The sequence below is a fragment of the Pomacea canaliculata genome, linkage group LG7 (genome assembly GCF_003073045.1).
Source record: "Pomacea canaliculata isolate SZHN2017 linkage group LG7, ASM307304v1, whole genome shotgun sequence".
Taxonomy (NCBI): Eukaryota; Metazoa; Mollusca; class Gastropoda; order Architaenioglossa; family Ampullariidae; genus Pomacea; species Pomacea canaliculata.
This window is the reverse complement of record NC_037596.1, coordinates 16,042,529-16,059,952: the sequence shown is the minus strand read 5'-3', so window position 1 is coordinate 16,059,952 and position 17,424 is coordinate 16,042,529. Positions and strand designations below refer to the sequence as shown.

The following is a 17,424-nucleotide window of genomic DNA, read 5'->3' as shown; positions in this document are numbered from 1 at the left end:
GCAATACCTCGTAGTAGGAAAATGAAAGAAAAAGATCATACTTGTTCTTTCCAATGAGAATGCGTTGTGTTACTTTTGCCTGCCGCCTGATGCGACACCATACGACCACCACTGTTGTCATGGCGATGCTAATGACGAGAGGAGTAACGATAAAACTGATTACAGTGAATGAGATGGAGTATTGTCTTCGTCGGAAGGTGAGGAGGGCATCATTAGTGATACCTCCGTGCTCTCTTGTTCTTGTAAAAAAGTATTGGTTTGTTTCATCATGATGGCTTTGGACAGAAAGGATACAGACGGACGCACACATGCACGCACACAACATGCACATAAACATGTTAATGCATGAAAATGTTATTCCAAATGATTCCAAAGTCTAAATCAGTTTTTTTATGTATGTCGTATTCTATCTATGACAGTAAAAATGTTTCTATTCCTTTATTTTGGAAGTAGCGATTTAACGTATTTTTGTCTCCAAGAGATATGAGCCATTCAAGATTTGATACACACATATCTTATTTGGATATATCAGAAAAAACACAAAAACCAAAACATTAAATAAAAGAACAAACCTTTAAAGATTTGTGACTTAAATGACTTAAGTTGCTACAAAGATAATTACAACTACAGAAAGTAAGTAGTCTGCTTAAAACAAAGTAATAAGAAGTGTTTTTAAAGAGTAAACTGGGTGATAAGGGAATTTCTAGAAAGAAACCCTGACAGCCTGCAGATAACAATTCCAGAGAAATTAATTGTGATGAGGACAAAGTTTTTTTGTGAACCGTCACATGTCTTAATATTTATTAAATAGATTAGCTTCAAGACGTAGCTACAAGGAGGAGCACACACACACACACTGTAACATTATTTTAAGTACCTGAGCCGACACCATAATGTCTTCAAACATTTCGGCATTAAATAATAAAGGACGCACCGTGAACTTTAACCTTGACTATCTTGGACTCATTGCAATGTGAAAAGCTCTGGAACCTCCACACCCCAGTATCGGTCTGTAGAAAAGTTTTCTTTAAACTGAAGACATTTCTCGATGAGTTGTGTTCAGGACAGATGCAGATGTCGCTAGTTGTATTACAGCCTGTTGCTGACTGGGTCAGGATGCATTTCATGTGCGATGTCTTTGTGTCCTCGGGTCGGTGAGAGACACTAATGCGAACTTCTTTGCCATCGTGATTTTCGTCGTTAACGTAGAACTTGATTTCTGATGTAACTCCAAGACGGAAGTCAAAACTGGTTTCATTTCCTTGAATGTACAAGACCAGAGAACCTGATAGACATATTCAAGAAATCAATTTAATTGGGAAGAAAACATTGAAAAAAAGAATTTTATTAGCCTTCTTTTTACTTTGATATTTCTAGCAAAGAAAACACTATGAAGCAATGCAAAACTTATTTCACCCCAAAACACCCCGAAAAGCATTTCTGCAATCGGTGAATTTTTTTCTGACTCAGTATACTGGTCACCTGGCGCAGCTCTATATCCAAAAATAATGTAAAACAGGGATATTGAAAAACACTTCACATTTATAGAGATATGAACATAACTAACATTGTGTGTAAACTTAACAAAATCTCCTCAGACATTAATGATTGTTACAATTCAGAAATGTTTTTTCTTTAACTAACCACTGTATTATAAACAAAAGAAGAAACACTATCAAAAATTAAATGGAAGAATACCAAATAACAGCTAGAATGTAAGTGGCTTTCTGACACAAAGTTACATTTAAGCTAGATGTTAATGACAAAGGAGCAGAAATGGAATATTGTCCTACCTGATAACTGCAGACAAGAGGCCAAAAAGATGGGGAAGAATCTTAGAACCATGCTGTTCTAAAGAAATCGAAGCACAAACATTTGTAAAAACTTTTCAGCTCCAACTGTAATCCACTAAACTACGGCAATCAGAAATTTTCAACCCGACCTAACCTAAAACATTTGCCTAAAGTCATTTATTTGTTGTAATTTGTTAATCAAACAATTTGTTCATCTTTTTTCTCTTTCGAAAAGAAAAAAAAAATAAAAGGATATCACCTAATCGTAGAAAATATAAAAAAAATTTTTAAATCACGGACTTGGACGTTCCAACTGACAGTTGCTATCATTTCAAGTCATAAACACTTTGTTGGTCACAGTTACTTCCTGTAAGAAATAGATGATAGAGAAGACAGAAGGCGAATAGTAACATAAGGTCTCGATGTCTTCTGTGTGCTTCTCGATTCAGTGTGTTTCCAGTGTTTGTCAGACAACTGCTACGTGGTCACTACGTCCGTGAAGCATGGTGTTGTACACTCCTGTTATGTTAATAAGTTCCGTGTCTTACTGTTCCGAGGAAGGAGATAAAATCTTCCTCGTACACTTACATTTAACCTTTCATCACGACAAAGTGCGAAGAATGCTACAGGAACTCTTAAAGATAGAATATTTCCTAACTGATGAAGATGATGATGATAATAACAACAACAATAATAAAAAACTGAAAACGGTAAAGTGTCAGAATATTTCAACCCAAATGAAAATCATTTATTTCTTGTAAATTTTTTTTAAATGAACGATTTATTCTTTTCTTGTGCCATGCACAAGAAATCAAGGAAAGGATGTTACCTTATTATAGTAAATATTAACAGGAAATATTGTTTCTTCTCATGAGAAACGTTCGACGTGCCAGCTGACAGTATTTATCACATCAACTGTAATAAACACTGTGTTTGTCACAGTTATTTCCTGTAAAATATAGGAAATTATTTAAAAGATAGAGAAGACAGACGATTAGTGAAAACCTAAAGTCTCGATATCTTGTGTCAGCTTCTCTGTTCCGTGTTCCTCCAATGTTTGTCCGACAGCTGCTACGTGTTTACGTGTTTTACTACGTTTGTGCTACTCGGTGTTGTTCTGTCCTGGGATGTTAATGTGCTTCGTGGGTTAATGTCAACAGGAAGTGGATAAAGTCTTCTTCATTCGCTTTACTTAAGCCTTTCAAAGTGAAAGCAATACTAAAGTAAATTTTCAAGGAGAGAAGAATGCTGTCCGATTGAAAATAAAGAAACGAAAAAAGGAGAATAAAAAGGAGGGAAAACGAAGACGATAAGTGAGTGAAAAAGGAGAAAAAGAGCTTGTGTGTGTGTGTGCGGAAAGTAAGAAAAACGAATGAAATTTTGTTTATTGATCAAAGTGATTTGCCATCAGATATTGTACTTCAAGACGATACCATAAGATACATGTTTAAGCTAATGCGTAATTACTATACCCCCCGAAAAAACAACAACAAAACAACAACAACACTGCTGTCATACAAATAAGCAACACTTTAAGAAAAAACAGTTTTCTTCCACCGTAACAAAAAAAAAAACAACAAAAAACAAGACGATTATTTTGTTTAACAAGAAAAAGGGTCAGAGATAGCTGCTGCTAAATTTTCTCATTTCGTCGTATTTTTTTCTTCTATTTTTTTCACGGAAAGGTCACGTGAGTGACTGTTGTTCGCGTTCACTTATTTTTTTTAAAATTCAGTTTAAGATCTTTGCAGCAGACATTAGAGTTGAGGTGGCAGCCATTGTTCTTTACAGTCTGGAGACACTCTTGCTCCCCGTGGCTTTGGTGGAGGAGCTGGTGGTGATGCTTTAGGTGACGATACCGGTAGTGGTGGTGGTTTGATTGGTGCGCCTGGTGTTGGTGGTGGTTTGGGTGGCGTTGGTGCTGGTAATGGAGGTTCTGGTGCTGGTGATCTTCGTGGTAGCACTGGTGTTGATTCACGTGGCGGCAGTAGAGGTACCTGGTGTGGTTTGTGCTCTACAGCGGGTTTGCTGGTTGTCTGTGTTTCTGGTGAACTTACTTGAGTGCGAGGTGGTACTGTGGGAGGTGACAACTCTTTAACCCTTGACATCAGGTCAACAGGTTTCATTGTTGTTGCCTGTTCCTGCAGTAATCTCCCTTCTGATTGTCCTATAGGAGGTTCTAGTGATAATTGTTCAGGTTTTAGAAGCTTAGGCGGCAGTTCTGGTGGTGATGGAGCTGTTTCTGACTCCTTTGCTGGCGGGTCCAGACCAAGTAGTGGCTGTAGTAGCGTGGACGATTTTAAAGGTTTCAATGCTTGTGGTCTTTGTCGCCCTGAGGCTGCCGGTGATGCTGGTTGAGATTCTCGTGTTTTGGGCGGTAGTGGTGGTGTCGGTGGTGCGGATGCTGGCAATGATTCGCTTGATGGAGGATCCAGACCGAGCAGTGAAGGTGGCGAGGGTTTTTCTGACTGCTTTGATACTTGTAATAATTGTTGTTGTCCTTCTGTCGGTATAGGTTGTTCATCTGATGTTGGTTTTGGTGGTGGTGGTGGAACAGATGCTTTTGGTGCTTTTGGTGATTGTTGTAGTGGTAGTGTCGGTGGTGATGGTGGCTTTAGCCTAGGTCGTGGTGCTGGTGGTGGTGTTGGTGTCGTATCTACTGTTTGTTGTGATGATGATGATGATGATGATGATGATGATGATGATGATGATGATGATGATGATGACGTAGTGGTTTCCTTGATGATGTCCGCTTCAGTCTCATCGTGCTTTTGGTTGACAAAGGCTACATCTTCCTTCAAGGAACCTGAAAAAGTGAGGATTGAAGCCATTGCATTACTTTCGTAAGATACACACAATTTATAATCAAATTGAACTTTATTGTTAAATTTCGAAGCAAAAAAATTTACTGATTCGCATATCAAACTCTCTCTCTCTTTTCTCTCTCACACACACACCGCCACACACACAATTTCTAACACACATGGCACACTACACACAACTCTCTTACACATACTCCCTCTTCGTCTCTCTCTCTCACACACACACCTTCACCCACAAACACTCTCTCTTACACATTACACACCACACACACACACATATGAGACAAACAGGTGGAGGGACATAAGCTATCACATTACCATCTCTCGAACTCTGGGCGTCGTCTGAATCCTGTTGAGAAACATCCTCTTCGGCTGGACGTCGGTCACGTGACACGGAGCTTTGTGAACTTCGAGCACTTGAAACGGGAAGCTGTCCTTGCCGCAAGCCTTAGAATCATGTGACTCAAAATATTACAAACGATACAAAATTGTACAAAATAAGGAAAAGGTAATGTATAATGAAGGTGCATTGAGGGAGACCCCTGTTGTGCAGAATCAAAACTAAAGTCTCACTCACTCACTCACTCACTCACTCACTCACTCACTCACTCACTCACTCACTCACTCACTCACTCACTCACTCACTCACTCACTCACTCACTCACTCACTCACTCACTCACTCACTCACTCACTCACTCACTCACTCACTCACTCACTCACTCACTCACTCACTCACTCACTCACTCACTCACTCACTCACTCACTCACTCACTCACTCACTCACTCACTCACTCACTCACTCACTCACTCACTCACTCACTCACTCACTCACTCACTCACTCACTCACTCACTCACTCAGGGAGGGATAGAATGAACCAGTCGTACCTCTGCTTTTCATGAAAAGACAACAGACGTTTCTCATCAGAAAACGCGGACCACACAATACGGCGATGATCGACGAGACAGCGATGACTATGATAAGAGCGGCAATGACTATGATGGCTATCGAGACGAAGTCACCTCTGCGATGTAACTTGTCTGCAGAATTTTTTGTAGTTTCTGAAGTATTTTCGTGGAAGTGTTCGTAGTGTTTCCTGAATACAAGACAAACAGTTACACACGTGACCCACAATGCAACTCGCGTTATGGACGTTGTGTTGGTCTAGTGTCTTTGAGCTCAATGGAAAGAATTATTTGTAAACTGCCAGCCTCCTTTGGAGCTGATCGCATGGAAGTGGGTGATAAGTTTTACATAATCTGAAGATGGTCTTTTTATTTTTTTTTTATTTGCTTGGTGTGTCAGAAATGATGTTTAGTGATCGAGACTCACTTGTGATTATTTTATCTGTGATGGATGTCTCGTGACTGATATAATTTTGTCTTCTGCTTGTGGTCATCTTAACTGTTTACCATTTGAGGTTAATTTTACAAAGGGACTTTTGAGTTGGTCATATATAACTAGCTATTCAGAGCAAAGAATGCCAAGAATTTAACCTGCATACATCTATTTTATCCACCACCGGGGCAGAGTTATTTATTTATTTATACTATCGTTCATTGTTATACACTTAGACACATTTTTTTCTCTTCTTTAGCTGCCTGTGTGTGTGTAAAGAGTTATTGAATGAGATTACATGTGGAAACACGTGTGTGTATCTTCAATTCGAATAAAATATAAACTCCACTGACCTTGTACATTGATGTTGACATGTTTACTGATGTTTGTGTTCCATACTTCAAAGACCCACACGCCGCTGTCTTGGACACGAAACTGTTTTCTGAAAGATGAACTCCACTCGACCTTCCTTTGAAGTAGCTACACACTGGCAAGATCCAACATGTGTATCACATTTAGTCTGTGTCAGTAGAAGCTTGCAGGAAGAACTCTTGTTTTGTCCGTCTTTGAATACATACAGTCTAATTTCATCGGTAATGTTATTGACGTGGAAGATAATTTCTGACGTTGGACCTTCCAGAAATGTGAACGTTGGTAGTTCGTTCTGTATGTCCAATGAGAGGCATTCACCTGAAAAAAATAGCAGTTTCTCTTTCAAAACATCAATTACAACGTTCTTCCATGCACAAACAAGGTTCCATGATTTAACTTAAACTTTTGGTATAAACATGGGGGGACGGTTGCGGGATTAAATAAACACTTTATAAAGATGAAGTTGTTTTGAACGTATACTAAGAAAACAGGTACAGAATATGGAAGTTAGATTGTCATGGACTGGGTACCATGAACCACTTAATCTGCTATTCGAGGACTAGTGACTTAAAGATAAACATATTTAGCAGATGTTTCATTGGCTTTGATGCGTAAACCTACAATGTATGTACAATCATGACCTTTGCACTGCTGACCTTTCTCTGTACAATATAGTGTTTGTATATCTATATATTGAAAAAAGGATGGGGGATGGGATTTTGGAACATCAGTATCTTGGACTGAGATTCAGCAACTATTATAAAATTTGTTATGCATACATATTTTTATTCACTATTTCTTTCTTTCCTTTCTCTTTCGCTTGCATCTGTTGTACTCACAAAACATGTGACAAATACTTCGTGTAGTTTGTGTCACTTGACTGCCAACCTTCCTGAGAAATGACATCCATGTTAAAATGCAATTAGATTGTAAACTCGTTTATACGCACCTTTCATCAGGAATTGAGCAAACATAGTCACAAGCAGAATAATGAAGAATCTTTTTCGGTAAATTCTCTTAAAACACACCATTTCTGAAGGATGATCTACACAGCAAAAATTTATTATCTTAAAATTATGGTCCACGGAATCAAACACACCAAGACGTTTTAATTTGCAAAATGAGGAAAAGATTGAGTGTAGACAGCCTCGAAACATTTCCTGATCAGCTGCTTCGTGGTCATCACGATGACTTACACGAGTCAAATCACGGAACTAAACCAAACAATGTTGTTTGCTTTTTTGGGAAAAATTACAAACAAAATATTTCCTTTTTAAACTTACAGCGAAGTGAGTATCTGCTACTAACATTTTTCTTTACTGGCATAAGTCCTGGGTTGTCATCGGTTGTCATTTGAGCTGACAGGAAGGTTTTTGAAGGAAACAGTCTTAGGTTTTGGGTAAGGTTGAGAAATAGAGTATTGGATGAGAAATCCTGCAGACATCTTCTCTGATCCATTGTGTAAATAACATACACATAAAAACGCAGTCAAACATACATTTCCAGGTGTGTTGTTTACTTCTTCATATAGATGTTCACATAGAGACGAGCAGCCAAAAAAAAAAAAAAAACAGTGAGCGAAGATTTAAGTGCAGCAATCATGAAAAAGCAAATCAATGTATGTATGCCTGGCATATTCTACACGGTGAAACCCTTTTTAATGTCCAAACAATTGAACACTTATCGCAAGCCACATAGACTGACTCACTCGCACACATATGCCAAGTCTTTGCTGACTGTAACCGTCTCAGAAGGATGTGAACAAACCATCCAATGTAGCTAAGTAATTGAAAACCAATCTTGGGCTTCCAGCTCCTTGGCTACCACTGATTGGTAATTACTAAATGGTTCGGCCACTTGAACAGGGTTAGAATAGTGGCCTTCCTTCAGTCCTGCCGGTTGCTGACGTCGGCGTATTAGTCGTTCCTTGTCAGGGGAGGTAACTTTCCAGGCCCGACTTATCGTTAGCGAGCATCATCCGTTATGTTGTCTTTGCACTTTGGAAAGCTTACATGACCGAAGGACTGACATACTAGTTGTACCTATCTATACACTTAACTGACATCCTAAGACAAGTTTGACATGTCACAGCAAGATTGATCTTGTCATTATGATCCACTGATATGCTAATTAGTCCGAAAGGCCACATAGAATGTCAAACTTAAGAGGATTATTATAGAGACACTCAGACGCCTCTCTGGGGGACAAGTGTACTCAAGTCAATTGAATCCAATTCATGGATCGTCATTGCAGGAGATTGGAAACCATTGTGTTGGTTCAGCTGGAGGTTCTGGTGTTGCTGGTGGTGTAGGTGGTGGGTTGGTAGAGTCGCTGTTGGTGGTGTTGGTGGTTTGGATGACGATGCTGTTGCCAGTGGGTTTGGTGCTTCTTGTGTGTCTTCGAATGGCGGTGTCACCACTGATTCATCAGGCGATGGTAGAGACTCCACTGATGGCTTGGCCGTTTGTGCCGATAACTGTCGTGCTACTGATTTCATAAAAAAGGGTTTTGGTGCTATTGGAGGTGCTTGTGATGATGTTTGCTTGGTTGAAGCTGGAGATCGTAATGGCGTGACGTGGGTGCTGGGACTGTAGCTGTTGGTGCTGGTGCTGGTGCTGATTCGCTTGAAGGCGGTGCTAGATAAAATGGTGGTGGTGATGGTGGGGGTGATGGTGGTGGTGATGGTGGTGGTAGTGGTGGTGGTGGTGGTGGTGGTGGTGAGTCCCTTGTAGGCGCTGCTAGATCAAGTAAGAATAGTGTGGTTTGAGTTGGCGCTGGTGGTGATTCACTCGGAAGTGGTAATAGATAAAATGGTGGTGGCGATGGTGGTGGTGGTGGTGGTGGCGGCGAGTCCCTTGTAGACAATACTAGATCAAGCGCGAATAGGGTGGTTTGAGTTGGCGCCGGTGGTAATTCACTCAGAGGTGGTACTAGATGAAATGTGGTGGTGGTAATGGTGGTGGTGGTTCTGACAGTTCTAACAGTTGTGAAACTCGATCTTCTAGAACTAGTGATGAGAATACTGGTGCTTGTAATATTTGTTGTGGCAACAAAGGATCTGGTGGTACAGTAGTGGTGTCAGTCATGGCGACAGTGTCAGTGTCCTCGGACTCCATGCAATCAAAAGTTCCATCTTCTACAGAACCTGGAAAAGTATGAGGAAAATCCGTGTACGTACACATGTACCTACATGACACAAAGACAACATTCACACACTTCACAATAAGTTGTAAGACGATTAATGTCACTACTTCCTTAATCTTCATTAATCACCGAGAAGTCTCTAATACTCCCTTTCATTTATTATCCCTTTAAACCATAGTTACTATTCAGTCAACATTTGAAAAATTTCTGATCCTCCGAGATACAGTCTTCAACATGTTTCCTCAACTTCTGATGACAGTGATGATGCTATGACAATTTTAATAACAATATTTTATCAATAGTGGTGAAGTAAGTGCTGCTGACATGTCGAGGTTCTTTGAATCCTTGGCTTGACTATATCTATGTGATGCCAAATACCGCATGCCCTGTGAACTGTTTTTTTAAAACCATGTGAGAATCACATCTGTATTTGAATTTCTTCCATTAAAAGTATGTGATGGGCTGGAGGTATGACGTCGATAAATTATGACGTCATACCTCCAGCCCATCACGTTTGTCGTCACCTTTTTGTCGTCACCCTTATTTTGACGTCATAATTTATGACGTCATACCTCCAGCCCATCACAAGTATATTATGAGCAGTTTGTAAACACAGTTTAAGCTTCCGTGTCGAGTATATTTGCGCACACCTCATCCATCTTACACAGACTCACGCACACATGTTCATACACAAACACACATTCAGGTGAACAGGACATGAGACACACCAGACCTCCACGTACCGTTATTTAAGAGCTGGAAACAGTTTCCATCATTCGTTAGACAAGCATCTTCTTCATCTCGACATGTGTCACGTGACTGAAAGCTCCCTGCACTTGACTCACGCTCTTCCTCTGACTCACGACACCTGTTGCTTCCTGTCAGTAATTATAATTAGTGAAAATGAAAACTCTGTAGGAGGTTATGTCTAGGGCAACTGCAGGTTCAGATGTATCAGAATCTTCTCGTCTTTATATTATTTAGTTACAACATCTACAAAAGCTTGATAATACTTTGATTTACATAACAACACTCGATAGTTACACGTATTTATGTATGATATATCTTGTCTTAGAAAAGTATAAGACTGTTATCAAATAGGTTAGTTTAGTGTTTATGTACAAGTTCAACGACCATTAATCACTGTTAATGTTTGAAATGATTCATTAATTACACAACTACATCGGTGACGACATTTAATGAACATTCAAAAGAAACTGTAGAGAACTCTAATGTCATACATCAATGTAGAAAGGAAGAAGTTTAGAATTGGTGATCCAGGTGTCATTGTCATAAACATCTGTATGTCTCTTTGTGGAATGGCTGTACATGATACGTGTGAATAAATTCACTAAAATAAATGGTTATATGCAGTTTCAAAGGAAATACCGCTGATTGGCATTAAATGCAGCTTCCATTCACAGTATTATTTATGCATTGAGACATAAACTGGCTTACTTCCCACACAAACATACACACACACTTACTTATGATTTCCATGACAACATGAGTAGAGTTTTCGACACACCCCGGACAACACCAGATGATGAAGGTTGATGAGATGGCGATGACTGCGACAATAGTGGCAATAAGTGTGAGGACTATCGTTATATCCTCATTGTCGACAGATGTTTTGTAGCTTTCTTGGAATGTTTCCGTCTGTGACATTCTCCTTACTGTGTCCTAAATGTAAGTTGAAAAATTAACACACAAAAAGAATTTTACTCATAAACACTAAATGAAAAAGAAGTTTAATGACATTCATTGGATGTGCATATGAAATATATTGGTACAAATGAAACATGTATAAGAGAAAACAAAAGTACTTACCTGCTACAAAGAAACATAAATTCACGAACACCGTCAGAGAAAAAACGAATGTACTCGTACTAATTCCTCTCAAAGTTATCATCGTTATGCTCGGGTAGACTTCCCGGGTAGCATGTGCATACAACTCACGTCCAGTCGACACATCAACAAGTGTTTACAATTCTTCACAGTACAAAAACACAGAGAGAAGGTCTGAATGTAAATGGTGAACAGAAATAGCGAAAACTGTGCATTTTCCGCGTGTCCTTAATATTCTCAAGCCTGCATCCGGTTCTTAAAGACAGGAACATCTCTAAAGTGAGTATAAACACGATGATTAGATGTCTGTCATTGGCGATACTGATTATTATGTTGTTTTGTAGACATCTGTGACATCTACGATACGTATCGCATTTTATGTAGATGACATTGTCTTTATGCCCCATAATAATACGACATTGAAGGTAAATGCAAGTGAAATCACAAAGTTTGGAGAAGAAATATTTTTTTGAAAAACATGTAAAGAAAGCTGGAAACATCTTTTGCATGCAATGTCGCCTGAACACAGCTCTCGGGTGGTTAGCGAGTTTTTTGTTGATCTTTTAGTTGCCAGGGGATGTTTTCACAATTACTTCTCACTCACTTTTAAACATTTATAGTGGTCTCCTCTTATTACTGACATAATAGAATCTTGCCCTATATAATTTCCAGCACGGATAAACAGAAATAGCTGAGAGAAATTGGGGGACTAATCTTATGGAGATTTGTTTTATTTTCAAATAATACCTCCTATATCAGGAAGTCTGATGAGTGTTTTGCTTTGTGAAAGAGCAAATAACTGGCAAACAGAAGTTATACAACTAAGGTAAATAATTCCCTTTAAATCTTTTGAAACGATACGGACTGATTGTATCTGTCATACAAGCCCATATATTTGTTTCCCTTGCCTTTTAGTTTAATACCAATCTACTTGGTAACAGATTTATGTTAGTCTAAGAGGATATTTCTGAAATGAGGAAATATCTATGCAAAGTCTGTATGAATGTGTGTGACTGCCCTTCAATCCTCTTACTTTACTATGATAACAATTTAAACCCTGATGTGCTTGTCTGTCCATATTTCGTGTTACTAGTCCCTGGAAAGTCGTCGGGTGAACAAAAGTAAGTTCTTGATGAAGAAAGAGGCAAGCGAGATGATAATTGAACTTGTATGATAGATACTGATGTTCTCGATCATTTCCGGACAAAATTGAGGCATAAAATACAATTGTTTATTTACAATAGTGCATAAAACACATCTCTCTGGTGGGAATGATTAAAAGAAACACAAAAAAGTTTTTCTTCGCCAAAGTTAGCAAAAACATCGAAGAGAGAATTACTTAGCCATCAGTATGACGAGTACACTGTCCTGTGGATCCGAAGGTTTCTCGCTAGAAGCATGTTTAGGGCTGCGACTGCAAAAGTCTTTTATCTAAGAGAACTAGGTAATTGCTTTGAGATTTTTAATTAGCCTTGATATTTAATGATTTAATGATTGTTGGCGTGTTTGAATTCTCTTGCACAATACCATATTTCTCAAAATATTCTTTAGTCAAAGCTATAAAGTCTGGAATGCACAACTGGACATGTAAAAAACAACACACAGAGACAGAAGCTTTCCAGAAAACCAACAATATTTATTAAAAATTAAAAGTAGCCAAAATGGTTCTGTAGATGTTTCTATCACTTTGTAACACAAGTCTTTTTGTCACCAATGTGTATGTTAGCAGCAGTTAGTTTAAAGGGAGATAAAACGAAGAAGCAGACAAAGAAGCAAACTGATTGTCTACTTCAACATTCAAACATCATGAAATAAAATTTTAATTTTTGGTGTCATTCCTGTAACAATATGATCATGAACAACAAATCCACAGTCTGGAGTCAGTGCGCTGAACTCGAAACAGACCATCCAAAGTTCTGATACTTTCGGTCAGGAGCAAATAATTGTATAATTTGTAAAATAATTGATGTAGGATATTAGACATGATGTGTGCAGCCTCGGTGGTAGTTCTGATGATGGTGCTGCTGTGACCGTGGAGGTGACTAACTTCGTGTCAAGTCTCATTGGACTTCAGGTGTTACCTCCTCCTTCAAGAAACCCGAAATGTTCTGTGAGAAGAAATGATGATAGCAATAATAAAAGCTGCATTTTTTCAGATCGTTATGAAGATTGACTTACCTCTACCTATTGCCATGCTCTAACTAGCCATAAGCTGAGTAAAAGTTGATAAATCTTTCAAACCTCGTGGCTCTATGTGATTGGATAGCTTTTAAAACAACTCCTATGTGTGTCATTATTAATGATAATCTTTGTAAACTTAGGAAACTCCTGCATTGACTAAGAAAACCTTACTAAGTTTTTCTTAAGGTGTGTCACTCTCTTCAGTATTTTGCTCAAGATGGTTAGCTTACTGCATGTCACATGAGGTCACGGTCATTGAACTCTGCACTTCGCACTGAACTTGTTCCACCCAAGCAGAATCATCAGATGGTTGAGATTTCCGTGAACGACTTTCTGCTACAGTAACCCTCTGTTCTGAAATTTTTTTTCATTTATTATGACTCCTGACATCATCCTCATCTCATTCATCATCTATTTGATTTGATTCTAATGAAAATATTGTATTAATCATGCCTTAAATAAAGCACTACCAGAGCTCATTTTTATTGGTTAGAGAATCTCTGCATAAACTCTCGTAAGTTCGACTGCCTACTCGCGAGATAAATGACCATTCGTCAGTCACTGGTCTTGAACATCAGTTGCCAATGCTGTAGTTGAATACTCTTGACCCCTTGACACCTGATAGCAGAATCCATAAGGATGGACCCAGTCATAACTTTGATAACAAAGCACCACAATCACGACAGTATGGGATAATGACTAATACAAGGATTCAGTAATGAAATGTGGGAGTGTAACCAAAAGGTCAGACCTGTTTTCTCACAAGAGCTCGTTGGGACCTGGAACGCCATCGAAGTACTGCGACCAACGATATGATGCTGCTGATGATGATGAAGAGGACGAGGCTGGTGAGAGCTACGGTTAATAATGTGTATCCTGTGCTAGAAGGTGTGATGACAGTCACCTGTGAAGGTTCTGGAAAGCGACATAAACTCATAAACAGTAACATACAAATGTAAAATAGATTTTTATGCATGCACATGTGCAAGCGTACGAGCACACACACACACTATCTTTAAGAACGACTCACGCATGACTGTTATGTTAACAGACGTTTTCTCGTGGTTGACAATGTGGAACACCCATTGGCCACCATCTTGTTCTGTAAAGTTCATCCTCAGTCGATATCGATATGACCCTGAACTTTCACCCACACAATCGCATGGACCGACTGCCGCCAGATGACAAACTCCTGTGTCTGAGTGCTCGATCTGACATTTATTGATGAAAACCCATCAGTCGACCGATGTTGGACAATTATCCGTAGACTAACATTCAGAGATCGGTAATCAGTGAGGTAGAAATCAATGTTGGACTCCACTCCCTTTTCCACAATAATATTCTGGCTGACAGTCTGCAATTCCCACGCGCAACAATCTATCAAGAAAAAGAAGAAAAATACCGATGGATTTAGTGTTTCTTTTTATAATCTCTTTGCTGTGTTTAACCACTTGGTGTTTCAAGGAAGGAAGTGATACTTATAAAGCGTCCTTGATCACAACAATCTGTATTTTATTTAAGCACATTGTATTTCTAGTCCCAAGGTTTCACATCATATATTTTACTGTATGATGTCAATACATTTTGTATGTTGATATTCTCTTTTATTGTTTCTAAAGGATTTAGTGACATTATTGGTATCCTGCTACATAGATAAACCTACTCAGGTAATTTATTGTCATCTGATTTCACTTCTGACAATTAAGACTTATTATTTTTTTGTCAAAATCTTTGGTAGGCTAAAGCGGACAAAGAATAAGCTTCTTAGATGACTTGAGGGGAACTACATTTGACTGATTTACCAGTAACAGAAATTGTAATGCTTGCTGCAACATTAAAGAAGTGTAAAAATATTGTTGTTCTTGGGAGGAAAACAAGATTTACTCACCTACGTGGAAAGTAAAGATGTATATGGAGAAGGTGAGCACAGATCTTGTCACACACTTACTCCGACAAGCCATCGTTTTCAAACGGCGGTGTAGAAGAACACAAACAACAATAACTTTATCTTGATTTCTGAACCGGATATGGCATGGAGTCGAAACCTCAAGAGACTTCCTTCATCCAAACATTAAACTGATTTGTCTTCCGCTTGTTGATGTGATCACAGAGATGTCGACTGCTAAATAAACCTCGAAACGGTTTGCCATTATTTTGTAGTACAGTGAAAAGTTAAAGATGTTTGATGTACTTTTACTAATAAAAATATTGTTGTTTTATCCTTTTTTAACGTAAACCACAAAGCTGGAAAATAAAATAGGGTTTTATACATGTAGATGTATATGGTGGGACATACACTCATAGAGAGAAGTGTAAAGACATTTTTTTAACTCGCACACTTCTTTATCAGTTTTATTTCCTTATATATATATATAAAACTATATATATATACATTGTTTTAATCAGAGTACTTTATTTTCAATTTTCTATGACGTCCTTTGATGAGGTTTCCCATGTGACAGCATTAGGTATCACATCGGCAAAATGAATATTACTTTGTGCCCACTTCCCCAACCCCATTTATTTATTGTAGCTTTAAATCTTCCTCTTGCAGATGTCAGGGTTATGAGAAGTGTTGCAAATGACACATGTTGAGATGAATCTCATGGGACAAGCCTCGCTGCGTGACTGAGTTTCTGAAGATTTTATGTTTTTAAATAATTTTAAATTAATTGAAATAAAATATGTTTTCTCCTTACCTGAAATGTCCAACCACTTCTTTGTCGCTTCATATTTACTTACGATGTACAGTTCTTCAGATTCTAGCTTCCTACAACAGCCTAAGCCGTCTGGGGAGAACCGAAGAGTTATGCGCCCAAAACACACACACGCAAAATCACAAAGGCCGATGACCGTAACGACATTAACAGAGGTAAATCACGATTCATTACTGTTTTTTTTTAAATCCATGGCCAAAAAAGAAAAGGGAAACTCCAGGGTCCCTTCTGCTGGTCAGGGTTCTGTTCTCTGACAAGGCGAACCTCTCTCTGTGGTCGCCTTATTCTCCCCGAGGTAACTTCTGAAACGCTTATGACTCTGAATACGCAAGTCGGACACTAGGAAAAATGTAACTTATATTTTCGTTGAAACAACTGATTTTACAATATCAAGAATTCTAAAACAGCATTACAAAATATTCTCTCTTTCACAAAAATGGTATAAAACTAGCGCAGGAGATTTCTTGTCAAGTAATTACTGGCATTCCCTGTAACGATTCGCGATTCAGGCGAATCTAGTTAGATTCATTTTTATTTTTAATTCTCCTTGATGTCAGGGGAGGGAAGTCGCGCGGAGGCTGCGTCAGTTCTAATTCTTTTTTACGTCATGGATGGAATGACGTAAATCAGCTTAGCACAGTGTAACTAGGGCGACGGTAGGCAATGGAGAGCCTTGTAGTACTCATGATTGGTTGAGAGAGTCTCCAAGAAAGACTGTTAGGAGGTCGTCCTAGTTACCTGGTCGCTAAGGGTGCCTGATTGGTCAGGAGGGAAAAGAGGATGAGTTAACTAGGTGATTCTAACGGTTCTCGTGACAGTCGGGACCAAGCAGTTGGAGAGTACAGAGCTCCGTGGAGAGTGACCAGTGTGTGGTTAACTGCCTGCAACGTATGTACAACGTTGTTTCCAGTGGAGTATTATCTTTTGTATTCCGAGTTGTGGTGGAGTAATTAATTCACTCGGAATATAACATCTTTGCCGATCCGGCTGTAATCTCCCCAGCTTCACGAACTGCGTGAAGTAATCCATCGGACATAACCTGCTGGTCCAGTCAGTCCTCCCGCCAGCCCGCCTGAGAAACGTTAGGAGGAGGTTGATGCTAGGGGAGTAGCGTTCTTTTATTTTGTTTCATCCTCATCTCATCGTTAGTTAATTTCATAAACATTAAATGTGTTAATCGTTGGCCGGACCTTTTTGTTGAAAAAGGTG

The 17,424-nt window shown here is 38.9% G+C and overlaps 3 protein-coding genes and 1 long non-coding RNA gene across 4 annotated transcripts; all 4 read right to left on the bottom strand.

The window, feature by feature from the left end:
- Nucleotides 1-854: 854 nt before the first annotated feature.
- LOC112568309 lies at nt 855-2,427 on the bottom strand. Its single transcript, XM_025245551.1, has 3 exons — nt 2,094-2,427; nt 1,794-1,851; nt 855-1,285 (listed from the first exon to the last, which is right to left on the bottom strand). The coding sequence occupies exons 1-3, from the start codon at nt 2,121-2,123 to the stop codon at nt 915-917; spliced, it is 459 nt and encodes a 152-aa protein (XP_025101336.1). The 5' UTR covers nt 2,124-2,427; the 3' UTR covers nt 855-914.
- Nucleotides 2,428-3,375: 948 nt separating this feature from the next.
- LOC112569227 (formin-like protein 14) lies at nt 3,376-9,084 on the bottom strand. The gene is made up of 5 exons (XM_025246960.1): nt 7,275-9,084; nt 6,307-6,643; nt 5,503-5,711; nt 4,934-5,062; nt 3,376-4,599 (listed from the first exon to the last, which is right to left on the bottom strand). Exons 3-5 carry the CDS (start codon nt 5,537-5,539, stop codon nt 3,551-3,553), a joined length of 1,215 nt encoding a protein of 404 aa, XP_025102745.1. The 5' UTR covers nt 5,540-5,711; nt 6,307-6,643; nt 7,275-9,084; the 3' UTR covers nt 3,376-3,550.
- Nucleotides 9,085-9,101: 17 nt separating this feature from the next.
- LOC112569228 lies at nt 9,102-11,531 on the bottom strand. Its single transcript, XM_025246961.1, has 4 exons — nt 11,300-11,531; nt 10,957-11,152; nt 10,213-10,347; nt 9,102-9,470 (listed from the first exon to the last, which is right to left on the bottom strand). Exons 2-4 carry the CDS (start codon nt 11,135-11,137, stop codon nt 9,256-9,258), a joined length of 531 nt encoding a protein of 176 aa, XP_025102746.1. The 5' UTR covers nt 11,138-11,152; nt 11,300-11,531; the 3' UTR covers nt 9,102-9,255.
- Nucleotides 11,532-13,290: 1,759 nt separating this feature from the next.
- LOC112568365 lies at nt 13,291-15,648 on the bottom strand. The gene is made up of 5 exons (XR_003100072.1): nt 15,387-15,648; nt 14,529-14,875; nt 14,250-14,413; nt 13,729-13,852; nt 13,291-13,425 (listed from the first exon to the last, which is right to left on the bottom strand). It is a non-coding gene; the product is annotated as an uncharacterized LOC112568365 (long non-coding RNA).
- Nucleotides 15,649-17,424: the final 1,776 nt, after the last annotated feature.

What these genes read in the sequence shown, in the direction of transcription:
- LOC112568309 (XM_025245551.1), bottom strand. Translation starts at nt 2,123, where the DNA reads ATGATAGCAACTGTCAGTTGGAACGTCCAA. An exon ending in CTGTCAGTTGGAACGTCCAA is followed by an intron (nt 1,852 to 2,093) that starts GTCCGTGATTTA and finishes CGATTTCTTTAG; the next exon opens with AACAGCATGGTTCTAAGATT. An exon ending in CTCTTGTCTGCAGTTATCAG is followed by an intron (nt 1,286 to 1,793) that starts GTAGGACAATAT and finishes TATGTCTATCAG; the next exon opens with GTTCTCTGGTCTTGTACATT.
- LOC112569227 (XM_025246960.1), bottom strand. Translation starts at nt 5,539, where the DNA reads ATGAGAAACGTCTGTTGTCTTTTCATGAAAAGCAGAG. An exon ending in TCTTTTCATGAAAAGCAGAG is followed by an intron (nt 5,063 to 5,502) that starts GTACGACTGGTT and finishes CATGATTCTAAG; the next exon opens with GCTTGCGGCAAGGACAGCTT. An exon ending in CGCCCAGAGTTCGAGAGATG is followed by an intron (nt 4,600 to 4,933) that starts GTAATGTGATAG and finishes TCACTTTTTCAG; the next exon opens with GTTCCTTGAAGGAAGATGTA.
- LOC112569228 (XM_025246961.1), bottom strand. Translation starts at nt 11,137, where the DNA reads ATGTCACAGACGGAAACATTCCAAGAAAGCTACAAAACATCTGTCGAC. An exon ending in TGTTGTCATGGAAATCATAA is followed by an intron (nt 10,348 to 10,956) that starts GTAAGTGTGTGT and finishes AATTACTGACAG; the next exon opens with GAAGCAACAGGTGTCGTGAG. An exon ending in TTTCCAGCTCTTAAATAACG is followed by an intron (nt 9,471 to 10,212) that starts GTACGTGGAGGT and finishes ATACTTTTCCAG; the next exon opens with GTTCTGTAGAAGATGGAACT.